Source organism: Protopterus annectens, chromosome 1.part2 (assembly GCF_019279795.1).
Source record: "Protopterus annectens isolate FY-2018-M chromosome 1.part2, PAN1.0, whole genome shotgun sequence".
In the NCBI taxonomy this organism is placed as follows: domain Eukaryota; kingdom Metazoa; phylum Chordata; order Ceratodontiformes; family Protopteridae; genus Protopterus; species Protopterus annectens.
Window position 1 is genome coordinate 692,121,970 of NC_056727.1, and position 13,446 is coordinate 692,135,415.

Consider the following 13,446-nt stretch of genomic DNA (forward strand, 5'->3'; position numbering starts at 1 on the left):
CTGTCAATTTTTGGAGGCATTGTAGCATTGTCCTCATAATGGCTTAGGGTTCCTCTGACAGAATTTTGAACACTTCTGTGGTGCAGAGTTGAGCAAACTAAGAAATGCCTGTGCATGAATTCTCTCATACCCTCTTAATTGTTGTAGTGAAAATTGCTTACCTTACCTGACCGCTACATGTTTTAACTGTACCATCAAGTAAAGCATGCCCTTTTTCTTTTGATGCAACCATTGTAAGTAGTCCTGGATTAAACTGGTTTTGTCCTCTTCCACCATTAAAGTCTTCTTACCAAGTCTATGAGATTTTGAAGTAGCCACTCTTGTCACTGTCTAAATGGTGGATTATATACTGTTTAGGAGCTTATCTTTCTGTGTAGTAATTACTCATTTTAAATAAGATGTGGAGCATCCAGCCACACACAGTAAGTATCATCATCATCATAATCAGCCCCTTTTTCCCATTTTCTACATGGGGTTGGGGTGCCATCTCTCTCTCTCTCTCTCTCTATTTGATGTCCCACTCATGTCTTCTTTGACACTCATGCCTGACTGTCACAGATCTTCTTTCACACAATCCATCCACCTCTTTGCTGAATGCCCTTGTTACCTCTTACTTTCTTCCTGTCTGTCCCAAATCTTCACCAGATTGTCTTCTGCATCTGAAGCAGTGTGCTTCATTTGGTCTTCAACTTGTGGGATACCGGAACCGTATCTGATCCAAGCTGACAAACTTAGTAGCATCTCCTCCGAGCTCCAAGCTCCTCCCCTTACCCGTAATACACACCCACTACCTTCCAACCCCCCAGATCTCGTTTGCCATACCTAGCTGAAGCATCGTGATCTCCAGAGCTCCGAGTAGTAAGTGAGTATTAAAGTCTTTAGAAAGTCTTTTTTTCTGCTAACTTTTTAGGATACTGATAGTGTAGGTTCCCCTTTCTCCTCCCCTCACTTGGTGCGTCGAGTGTTCAATATTTAGTGTTGTTTAGCTTAGTTTTAGTGTAGTTTGTCAGTGTATTTGCTTCCCCCTCCCCCTCAGTGTGTTCTGTGTGAGTGGTGTGTTTCAGTGAGAAAAATAATTTTTCTTGTTGTTTTTTCCACTGTTGTTATGGCTGATAAGCCGATGTTTAAAAGGTGCAATGAGTGTGGCCATAAGTTGTCCCCAGCAGATGGCCACACTCTTTGTGTAATGTTCTTGGGTGTGGCCCACCTTAGTACAGACTGCTCTGTATGCGTGGGTTTTATCCCGCTCGTGATCAAGGACAGGAAGGCTAAGTTGGCCCTGAAAGGCCTTCTTCCCACTTTTGAGGCAGTTGCCTCGTTCTCGGCTTTGGTCACAGCGGCTACTGTGGTCACCTCTCCTTCTTCTCTTGCCCTTGTTTCTCCTCCCTCCCAGGCTGGGACTCAACCTCCCATTTCAAATCCTGCAGAAGCGGAGCAGAAAAGGGGAATAGAAAAGGAGAGAGAGACAAAACCTAGAGAGAAGCACAAGAGGTCTCCGGACCTCACTTCACCTGTTAAAGACCCATAGGATCTGTGACTCCCCTTGGCTCCAATCTCTGAGGTTTTCCCCGGAGCCAGAGGAGACACACTTTTTATCTAGGGCCTTGGTGCCCCAACCCATAAGGTCAGAGTCCATGGCCTCGTCGAGGTCCACTCGGTCTTTATCGGAAGTCGACATGGATAAAATGAGGAGGTTCATTCGTACTCCTATCCAGATGGGGGTCTTGCCTGTCCCCTCTCCCTCAGGAGAGGGGAGCTCGCTTCCTTTCTTTCAACTGATTTCTCCTTCTCCGATCTGTCCTCTGGGTTCGGTGTACTCAGATCCGAGGATGGCTTTAGTCAGGGGGTCAGCATCGATGGTACCTGCTTCCTTGACACCGACAGCTGCCTGGAGCATGTTGGATCTGACTGGCTCAGATCCGATACAGTCTTGGAGCTGGAGCTTGGGTGTCAGATCAGAGGGAGTGGAGCTTTTTCCATCAGCTCCGCGTTTGTCGGGCCAAGTTCCCTCCCTAGGAGCTCCGTCCACTTCGGGCCTGGCTCCGATTCTCTTGTCGGACCCGAGGAGACTGGCTTCCTTATTGGTTCCACAGGAGGTTCATTCTCTCTTGGCATTTGATGTGGTAGAAAGGGTTCTCTCTGGTGGATTGAGACCCCTGACTATCCTCTCGAACTCCGCCCAACCCCCTCGGCTCTTTCTACGATTCCCATTATTTTACCAGAGGGACAGCCAGTGCTTGAGGACCCCAAGACGGTTCCCCCTGAGGAAAAAGTAGCTTGCGAGTTCCCCCTTGGAGAGCCTCACCGGAGATGTGCCTTGCAAGCATACATGTAAGAGGAGGCACTTGGACTCCCCCGAGTCCCTCACTGAGGATACAGACTTGGATGATGGGGAAGGTTCCCCCAGGTCACATCCCGAAGATGTCTCCTTTGGAGACATCATGGAAATCCTTTGCCAACGGGGAGGTTGGTCTGCCCCCAAACCTTCTTCTGATGAGTCCGTGTTCCTAGAGGCTTTTGACACGAGCCCTTCTACTTCCTGGGTGTCCCCTCCTGCAGATCCCTTGGTGGACCTAGTCACTCCATGGGCATAGAAGGAACCGGACACCATGGAACCAATTCCCAAAAGGCCTGATAAGATTCTGAGTCCACCTTCCGATAGACCAGCATGGAAGAAGGGCTCCCCCGTAGATGCTATGATGGTAGTGGCAACCACAAAGAAGGAACTAGCCCAGGAGAGTTCCTTGGTTCATCCTCCTGACCAAGAGTCACGGATGATGGACCACTTAGGGAAGCGGGTTTACGGTTCGGCTACCTTTTCTATTAGGGTGCTGAACTATCTGGCACACGTTACGAGACTCCAATGCAAACTGATGAAGGAGCTGACGGAGTGCTCCCCTAAGTTTGTGTCGCAGGAGGACAGGGACTCGTTCTCCACGAGGATGGCCACTTTGAAAGCAGTCTCCAACATGTCCATGCGACTCCTTTCACATGCTACTGAAGGAGTGGCTAGGACGGCTGGTTCCTGCATATCTATGAGGCGCAATGCCTGGCTCAGACTGTCAATTCTCAGAACCTTTCAAGATGTCCTTTACCAATGCCTCTTATGACGGGTCAACTCTTTTTGGTAGGACCGTCAGAGACTTTACTCCAGAGTGAGAAAGGCGGGAAGATACTGTCTGTCATCAGGATTCACTTCTCGAACCCTCAGAAGTCCTTTTCTCGGAACCAGAGAGGGCAAAAGAAAATGTGGTTCCGGAAGTCACAGTATTCCCGGGACACTCGGGGCTCTTCTTCCCCCAGAGGCAGAGGGGGACAGAATGGACGCTGGCTCAGAGGCAGAGAAGGTCCGAGGAATTTTGGGTCTCAAGAACCTTTCTCGGACAGACCCGGACAGCAACCCTGAGGGGGTGGCCCAACTGCTCTACTCTGGAGGCAGTCGGGGAATGATTGTCCTTGCACCTGGTGGCATGGAAGTCCATAACATCAGACTGCTGGGTGCTTCAGATCATATCCAGAGGATACTCTATCCCCTTTGTTGGTCCTCCCAAATCTTCCAAACACCTCCCGGACGTTCCACCCATGCAAAGGGAGGCAACAGCACAGGAAATTTCCAAGCTGCTAGAAAAATGACCATCAAAACTGTGCCCCCCCACATCAGTCCAGATCGGGCTTCTACTCCAGGTTCTTTTTGATGCCAAAGAAAATGGGGGACTTAAGCCCCATTCTGGACCTATCTATCCTGAACCTGTCAGTTGCCAAAGAAAAGTTCTGGATGGTCACACTACAGTCCATCATGCCATACCTGCTAGAGAGCGACCTCCAGGATTCTTACTACCACATAAAAATGCACAGAATCTCCAGAAGTTTCCTCCGCTTCTGGGTAGGAGTCAATCATTACCAATTTCAAGCCCTACCCTTTGATCTCACCACAGCCCCCGGGTGTTCACCAATGTGATGGCGGTGGTAGCTTCAGGGGATTCAGGTCTATCCATACCTAGACAATTGGCAACTCACTGCTGTCACCAGGCTTCTAGTCTCCCAAACCAGGCATTATTTCTTAATCCTTCCCCTGCATTTGGGGATCACAATCATCTCATTCAAATCACTCCTTGATCCTGTCCAGGTGATAACTACATTGGTGCAAGAATAGATGCATTACAGTGCAAAATCTTCCTGACCTCAGAGAGAGTACAAAACCTGAGGATGCATGTCTCTAATCTACCATTCTCCTCTTCCAACGGCAGAATCAGTGTGGAGGGCTTTAGGTTCAATGGCAGCGACCATAACACTTCTCCCATGTGCCCGGTTGCATATGAGAATTCTACAGTGGACACTATCTGTACAGTGGACACTATCTGTACAATGGTCCCTTTTGGAACTTCCATTGTCATATCCAATACAACTCAGTCGAGTCTGTCAGTCTTCTTTCATATGGTGGATACGTTCTCCGGACATTTTGGAGGGACGACCCTTTATTCCAGCCCCTGCCCAAGCCACAGTGACCACTTGGGTGGGGGGGCATTGTTTGTGCAGGACAGTCCAAGGCCTGTGGTCCCCTGTAGAGACCAGCTTGCACATAAACATTCTAGAGATGAGGGCGGTCCTTTTAGCGTTGCAAGCCCTTCATGCCATTCTTTCTCTGGGAACCATTGCAATTCAGTCAGACAACATGTCAGTGGTCTGGTATATCAACAAACAGGGAGGGACCAGATCTTACTCCCTTTGTTACGAGGCCATGAGAGTGTGGGAATGGGCGATCTCCACCTGTCACTTTCTTATAGTAACACACATTCCGGGACGGTCCAACATTCTAGCAGACAGGTTAGGTCGGACTATTCTGATGCCTTATGAGTGGTCTCTGAATCTTTCAGTAGCATAGCAGATCTTCCTCAAGTGGGGTCAGCCTTGCTGCGATTTCTTCTCATCTCCTTCCAAAGCGAAGTGCAGTGAGTTTTTCACTCTGAACCCCTTACCTGGGGAGTCCCCCAAAGATGCTCTAGTCCATGCTTGGCCTCCTGGTCTTCAGAAAGCTCATTGACTGGGGAACAAAGTGATCCTCATTGCCCCATTTTGGCCTTGCCAGGTATGGTTTCCCTTCCTTTGGTCTTAACTTCTGGCTCCGGCCTGGATCTTGGAATCCCATTCAGGATCTGATTTCACACCCATCTGGAGTTCCTCATCCGAACCTGGACAGTTTGAAGCTCACAGCTTGGCTGCTCCAGTTCCCATGATCGCTAGACTCCTGGAATATCCTCTTCAGTTAGGTGTATTCTAGTGACTGCTCATAAATCTGCAACCAGGAAGGTTTTTCGCAGGAAATGGAAACGCTTTTCCTTTTGGGCCTCTTAAAGGAGTTTAGACCCCTTCACGGCTCCTATTTCTGCCATTTTTGATTTCCTAGCTGATATTTTTCGACAGGGAGCTAGTTCTTCTACTGTCAAGGTTCCATTGGCTACCAGTTCTCATTTTCATGTGGGTGAGAATTCTGTCACACTAGCCTCCTCCAGACTGTGTAAAGCCTTTATTAAAGGGACTTTTCTGTTATGTTTCCTGTCAAGGATCCTGTTCCCCATGGGACCTTACTATGGTTTTTCAAGCTCTGGTCACTCCACCTTTTGAACCTGCTGCAACCACAGATCTAAAATTCTTATCTTGGAAAACAGCATTTCTGGTGGCTATTACCTCTGCAAAAAGGGTTTCAGAACTGCAGGCCTTGTCCGTCAAAGTTCCTTATATGATTTTCCACAAAGACAGGGTTTCCCTTCAGACCATTCCATCCTTTCTTCCCAAGGTGGCATCACCAGATAACATCAATCAAACCATGAATTTACCAGTTTTCTTTCCTAATTTTGCTAATAAGTTGGAATACAAACTCCACTTGCTGGATGTTCATAGACCATTGCAATTCTGTTTACACAGGACAAAAAATTTCCATAAATCCGATCAATTGTTTGTGTCCTTCTACAAACCTTTTTTTGGGTAAACCTGTCACCAAGGTCACTGTTGCTAGGTGGATTTCTTCATGCATCCTTCAGGCCTGTAAGGAGAGAGGCATGTCTCCTCCAGGTCAGGTGAAGGCTCATTCCACTAGGTCCATGGCTAAGTCTGTGGCTTTTTGGTCTAGAGTCTCTTTGGATGATATTTGTTCTGCAGCTACTTGGTCCACATCTCATACATTTATTTCTCATTACAAATTGGATTTGACTTCCAGAAGGAGAGCATCCTTTGGTTCCGCAGTGCTCCGGAATATCCTTCCATGAGGGCCACCCAGGAGTTTAGTAGCTGGGGACTCTGTCCCACAGGTTGAAGACCAAATGAAGTAAACTAACTTCAGATAATGAAGTTATGTACTCACCATAACGTTCCATCTGAGTACTACTTCATTTGTCTTCAACCTTCCCTTGGCATATGAGCAGCCTACGGGCTGCAGTTATAGGTCACAAGTATTTTTTCAGGTTGGGTTATCAGTATAAGAATCAGCAAACTCGATCTGAGGGTTGGAAGGTAGTGGAGGTGTATTATGGGTAAGGTGAGGAGCTTGGAGCTCGGAGCATATGCTAGTAAGTTTGCTGGCTCGGATCCGGTATCCCACAGGTTGAAGACAAATGAAGTAGAACTACTCAGATGGGATGTTATGGTGAGTACATAACTTCTTTTTTTCTGCACATGTGCCCAAACCACAGTAATTTGTTCTCTTTGATCTTTTCTGCAATTGGAGCTACTTTGGCTTCTGCTCTTATATCCTTATTTCTTCATCTGTCCCACAGTGTGCATCCTACCACCCTTTTCAAGCACTTCATTTCCATCACTTCTAGCTTCTTCAATCTGCTCTGCCTTTACTGCTCAGGTTTCTGTACCATACAGTAGTACTAGTCGCATCACTGTGTTGTACACCTTACTTTTCAGCTTCTTTGGCATACGTCTGTCATACACTACACCTGACACTCTATGCCGGTTGGCTGCAGCCCCTCTGAGTCTAGCTCTGACCTTTTCATTTAGACATCCCTTCTCCTCAACCACCTCTCAGATACTTGAAGCTATTAACCTGTTCGACTACCTTCTCTTCTATCTCATATATCTGCATGGTAATGCACAGTAAATAACTTCATGGTAAATTTGACTGGATTGCTGCCCTCACCCCCTTGTGCGTCTCAGAAGTCATAAATTACCATGTTTGCATAGTTTTCAGTGTCATCTGTTTCAGGTAAGAGACTCCCTTTTTTTTGATGACTGCAACTCTTTGGACTGAAGCTGTGCAGTGATTGTTTCACTCAGTGATTTGGAGACTTTATTTTGTTTAACCATGGTTGTGGATCCTCATTGCATTTCTTAATTTGTCTGAAGGGTGGTGTGTACAGAGTGGTTGAGGGAAGAAACATTTTGAGTCTGTTTAATCATCAAACACTACTCATCAAAACGTCCTTTAATTGAAAGATCATATCATAAAGATTTACATCGAATGATGATAGTTGGCCAACTGAAAGGAAGAGGAACACAGTACTTACTTACAGATAATTTAGGTACAAGGAAACTTGTACTGCGTTCTCAGAGCTGGTATATATATGTGGGGGGGACGTGGAGTATTTAGTGAACTTCGGACACTTAAGGTGGATGAAAGAAATAGTCATAATTGCAGCTGTACCTAGCAAGGATTTCCTCCATAGACCCCCCCCAATACTAGAATATTGTTACTTATGGTAAGTAATTCTCGACTAATTTTGCTTGAACAATTTATAGCTTTATGGCAGCCCTTTTTTTTTTTTTAATTCACACTGTAAGCTTGACTGTTGTGAAGCTTGTATGCATTCTACCGCTGACCTGTTGTATGCTTTGTAAGTACACCTGCTTTGTATGTTGATGGATAGGTATCCTAGTGGTTGATGTGCAAAATAAATGGGATTTTGTGCCGATTCTTTGGTACTTAATGTTAATGACATTACCATTTAAGTATTTTGGTGCAGTTCAAAGTTCTTTTTTTTTATTTTTCCTGTTGCTTTTGTCTTTTAAACATTAATGAATTCTTAGACTAATTTTCTATTTTGGTTCCATTTTTAACATTGCAGCTGGAGTCACTCCTTCATTTATGGCTGACATTAAGCCTAAATACTAGTGCTTCTGGAAGTGAAGAAAATGGAACTGATATTTTTCTGTTTAATGCTAATCGGATTCCTACCATCCCATTAAATCAAGGTAAGCATCTGGAAGAAATGTGCCTGAATGTGGAACCCTCTATTTTCTATTCGTCATTTAATTTATTCTTCAACAAAATGGTTTCATTTTCTGATGTTATTGTTGGTTTTTAAATTCACCCCCTGATGTTTCATAACAAGAGTGCTTTCTTCTGCTTTGTTTCAAATTCTTAATAGTGCTGAGGTGAGAGTGATGGATTTGAGATAGTGTAAGGGACCAGTTTTAGTTTCTTGCAGCATAGTAGGTTGTCTGCTTGTAATTCATGTTCTAGATGTAGTATACAATGGCTTTCTGGAGGACTGGGTAGAAGTGCAGAATTAAGTTTTCTTCTCAGGCTTCGTGACCAACTAAAGAAGTTTACTTGATAATGGAAAGGGGAAGAGAATCTCACCCGGAATTCTAGCTTATGATGTGTAATAAACATGAAAACGTGTTTACACCTACCTCCGTTAGATGCCAACTTGATGAGACTGTTTCTTTATTCTAGATCAGTTTGATTTTTAAGACCCAGTGGAAGGATTTTATTTTGTCTTGATCTGAAGTTTGAAAATGTTTCATTCATGTGTTTGGTATATGCACCTGTGTTTTTTTTTGCTAACTCTTGTGTTTTAGTCATATTTCAGTTGTATGCTTGGAACCTCAAAACTTTTTTTATACACACTTTGATCACTTATTACAGTATTTCATTTTCATGATAAATGCAAGTGGCACTCCCAAGAATTATGACTGAAACAGTCAGTTTTTTTTTCCTTCTCTTCTGAATAGGGGTGTGCCTTTTTAAAGGTATTTAACAGAGTTTTTTGCAGACACATAGCAGTCTTTAATCTAGATATATGTACCAGAAAGCAAATTGTTTGAAATACACTTAGAATAGCACACCCTTTATACAAGAGCTACACCTGAGGTCAGATAAAGAACTGATTTTTAATCATTTTTTAATCCAGTTTTGTTTAACTCATCTTTTACAACTTGCTCATTCTGCATATATGATGAGTATTTATTCCTTGCCTGATGGCCTGGTTCTACTGTTAGCATTCTTGTTTGACAGTTCATGCATCTCCACTTGACCAAATATCAGCAGTTACATTTATTCTTGTTTCTTATGTTTTCATCCTTTCACAAGCAATACCTCTGTCACGATGTCTGTTATTTACTTATCTGTACCAAGCTGTCAAACACCTCATATTAATTATTTATAATATTAGACTTTCCTCCATCCCCCTGCCCTCATTTGTTCTGGCTGCTGATTTCTGCAGTGTACCTGTATGTTGTTCGTTAGCCTTTATTTCCTGACTTATGCTGTATTGCCTCTTTTCATATCCTACTCTGTGTTTCTCTTGCTCAGTGTGTATTTTTACCTCTCTACTTTGCTCCTTTTTTAACCCAAACTTCTCTTACAACTCCATATCTCACACTCCCTTCTCTTATATTTCTTCTTTCCCCCTTCCCTGTTCTTCTCTTTCTCCTTTTATTCTCTTCTCTTCTGTTTGTTATATTTTCTAATCTCTTCTGTTGTCAGTATGTCTTGTTTTTTTCTATTTTGTTGAGATTGGTTTGTTACAAATTGCTGTTATTAACCCTAATAGCCCTCTTTTTTCCCTTCTCTTATCCTGTTTACATATCATAATAAAACAAATTTTTTGTCACATTCCCAATTTCTCTATGTAATTGCTCCACAGCATTGTTGTTGATTCATGATCTGTATCTCTCTAGTTTACTGCAGCTCCAAAAAATGTGTGCCCTTGTTCCTCCTCTCCTGTAAGCACCTCCAACATGTCCCAACAGTTTCTGGAAACATCTTTATTACTTTTGCTGGAATATAAAAATATTTGTGGAGGCATTTCCAGTCAAAGATTTAAATTTTTTGAGCCTTCAAAGCGTATTTAGGAAGCTTTAGCATTTGTTCCTTTTAATCTTTTTCATTTTGTTTTTTAGTTTCCTTCTCCCATTTTTCCTGTGCTCCTCGCTTTCTATCACTTTTTCCCCTGTTGCCATTTTTTAATATTTTCATTGGTTGTTCCTCTGTCCTTATGTCTGTTTCCTTTACCATCTCTAGCTCTTTAGTTTCCATTATATTTTTCTCAGTCCTTTTCCATTTGTTAATCACTGCTTGATGTTCCCATTTAAATGATCTTTTTTTTGATATTCTTTCCTTATTTTTCCTCCATATTTAACGCTTTGCCCTTTTATGTTTGGAGCCAGTACTTAACCTTTTCTTGCCTTTTGTTCCATCTCCATGTTGTTAATTACTTTCTCTTATGCATTGCTTCCCCAATGGACATTGCTCTTTCCCTTCCAGTTTAATTCTTGTTTTTGCCAACATATGTTAAAAACTTTTTGTGCCTCCTTTGTTTACTCTAACTGCAGTTTCTTACTTTGGGTTTCCGGTGGTAATTTTTATATTTCACACTATCTGTTTCCTTCATACTCCATTTCCATTATCATTTCTTTCCAATTCGCCTTGCAGTCTTCATCTAATAATGTTAGAAAATTTGCCACCATGCATGTCTGAGTCAGAGTCTTGACATCTCGAGTACCCCATCCTCCTTTCTCTGTTGACTTTGTTACATGCCTCCAGCCACTCTTCGTCATTCCCCTTCCCACACATGCTTTCTAAACTGTCTTTTTGGGTTTTTTTTTTCAAAAAAAACATTCCCTAGTAAGCAACAGAATGCTTGCTCTGGGTATGTCAGTTCTGGGATTGCACACATTTGCAAAATTTGAAGTCTTTGATCAATGTCTATTTTAATTGTTCCCTATTTTTTGCATTTGTTCTGTTATCTTATATGTTATGTTACCATAATGTTTGATTCCTGCACAGTCTCCGCGAACATATTCTTAGGAATTTCAATTCCTTCTCACAGATTTCCTCCTCTTTTATTTTCTTTCCTCATACTATTTCTATATTAACAGGTATTTCCTGTGTCTTTGTTTATTGTTTTTTTTCCATCTTGTACCCTGAATTCCTCCCAGATTTTTCTGAAATATTCCTTAACATCTGTAAATCTCTTTCCAGTCTATTCATATATGGCAGCAGGTTGTCTACATATAATATAATTTTTTTTCTTTCTCTTTCCATACATAACATCATATATCTGACTACCATATTATCTGTGCCATTGCCTCCAAATATACTACAAATAATGGTGGAGACAAAGGATGGCCTTGCCTTGTTTCTCCCTCTGTCTTTATTTCCCCTGAATGTCTTATTCTGATCTTACCTTTAGCTGTTGCCCCGTATAACATCTTTATCAGACCTATCCACTCTTTTTAAACTTCTGGCTCTCTACAACTTCACACATGTAATTCTTTCCCACCCAGTCGAATGCTTATTTACCATCCAGTGATATTAAAGCTAGCTTCCCCCTCTTTATTTCATATCTTGAAATATAAGTAACATTGTACTCCGGTCGTCCAGTGTTATTCTGGGCAAAATTCTTTCCAGTCTATCATATAAGATTTGCATAAAACATTTATAATCATGGTTTAGTATGGAAATCTGTCTATACCAGGAGAGATTCAGCTATTTTCTTTCTTTATGCATTACTGTAGTAACTGCCTCATTTTAAGACTCTGATTGTTTCTGGCCTTTCATTGTGCTATTAAATAGTCTTTCCCATCTTCCTACTATCTCTTCCTTTGCTAGTTCCCACATCTCTATTGGCATTCTGTCACTCCTTGGAGATTTTCCCTTAGCCATCCTAATCCATACTCTTTCAATTTCTTTATTTGTAGGCTTTATTAAATCTCTTTTGTCTTCTTTCTCTGATTACTTTCTTAGCAGTGTCTCCCATTCTTCCAGATTTGTGTAATTTATAGAAAAAAAGAAATTACTCAGTAGTGTTTAAAAATAAGTGAAATGCTGAAAGGTATATAAAGTCAAATAGCAAACACGTCTATTTCACTAAAATTGTTAAATAATTACTGTCTATAAGAGTTAAAAAACAAAGCACTGACAGTAGACGAGTGTAAAACTTTTTATCGCGGTAACTAACTTATTGATGTCTCATTGTGTTTCTTTTCTATTGCACTGTATTGAGTAGTGCTACCAGATTACTATACAATGGAGACTCCACCTTAGTACTTTTGGGAAATCTCCAAACTCTTAATTCTTTAAGGATGATGTATTTTAGACATTTTTTATAATATTTATTGTCCATCTGTAACATTTCTATAATGTAGTTTATTTTTAAGTGTCTTTGACATATGTGCCCAAACCTCCAGAGCTGGATGTTTTGTTGAAATTCATCTTGAAATCTTCTGTTCTCAGCCACACATTGCAGTCATTTAAATCCACTCTTGATTTCACTTTGGTATTATCAACTTCTACTTGCTGCAGTTTTTCCATTAAAGTAGTGTTTGTCTGAGAATGACTGTCAGTCTTCCCATTAATTGAACTATGTTGCCTGTTAACTGTTTCCATGTTTTCATTAATAGAAATACTGTATTATCATTTCCATTAACACATTGTGCTGGCTGCTTCAAAAGAGTAAAAAGGCCAATTCAACATCATGAATGATGGTGAATGTCTTTTACCAGAATTAGAAGTTGAAATGTCCCATTAAGACATCACCTGAGCAAGCTTGTCAGTACACATAAATAAAGAGAAAACTGAGTCATGGTCAAAAACACTGTACTAAAAACAGTAAAAAAAAAAAACACGACTGGTAGTCCATGTTATTGACACAGAACTCAAGACCACAGCTACATAAAGCTACTTTTATTGAGAACTTTTATCCACATTTGCATAAAGCATGATCTTCATCAGAGTAAATACCGAGAAGCAGTTTCTCAATCATTAAATTGCTAACGTCACATGATCCATTTTCTTCCCATTTCTTTTTAAAGTTGTAAAACCAAGATACAAAAACAGGTTAAATATTGTAGTGTGTATATAATTTCACATTTCTCCTTTTTAGCACGTTAGCTGTAGAAATACACAGTTAATTCATGCATTTAAGGGAAGCTGCAAAATTGACTCCATGCTTCTAAATGTTTCTTCTGATGAGGTCCAAATGTAGTGTGAATGTGGTTGCAAGTTCTTCATAAAAATGAGTTGTTTGTAACTGTGGTCTTGGGTCTGTGTTGCTTACCTGGTCTACTGATGCTATAAAGGCCCGGAAGACACAAAGCTGAGAGCAGTAGAATTTGATGTAATGTACAGTGCCACACCATTAGTGTCTGCTGGCAAAGTTGAAAAGATTGGTGACTCTTTGTTTGTTGATGTATGTTATTACTTTGTTTTTGTCTGTA

At 41.6% G+C, this 13,446-nt stretch overlaps 1 protein-coding gene across 8 annotated transcripts in view; it reads left to right on the plus strand.

Annotated features, from left to right (window-relative positions):
• Positions 1–13,446, plus strand: part of BIRC6 (baculoviral IAP repeat containing 6) — a 4,524,268-nt gene that overhangs the window by 2,895,548 nt on the left and 1,615,274 nt on the right. For all 8 annotated transcript variants that reach the window (XM_044058419.1, XM_044058463.1, XM_044058448.1 and 5 more), the window contains exon 42: positions 8,067–8,193. In XM_044058419.1, the coding sequence (XP_043914354.1) occupies positions 8,067–8,193 (127 nt within the window). The remainder of the gene's footprint in view (positions 1–8,066; positions 8,194–13,446) is intronic.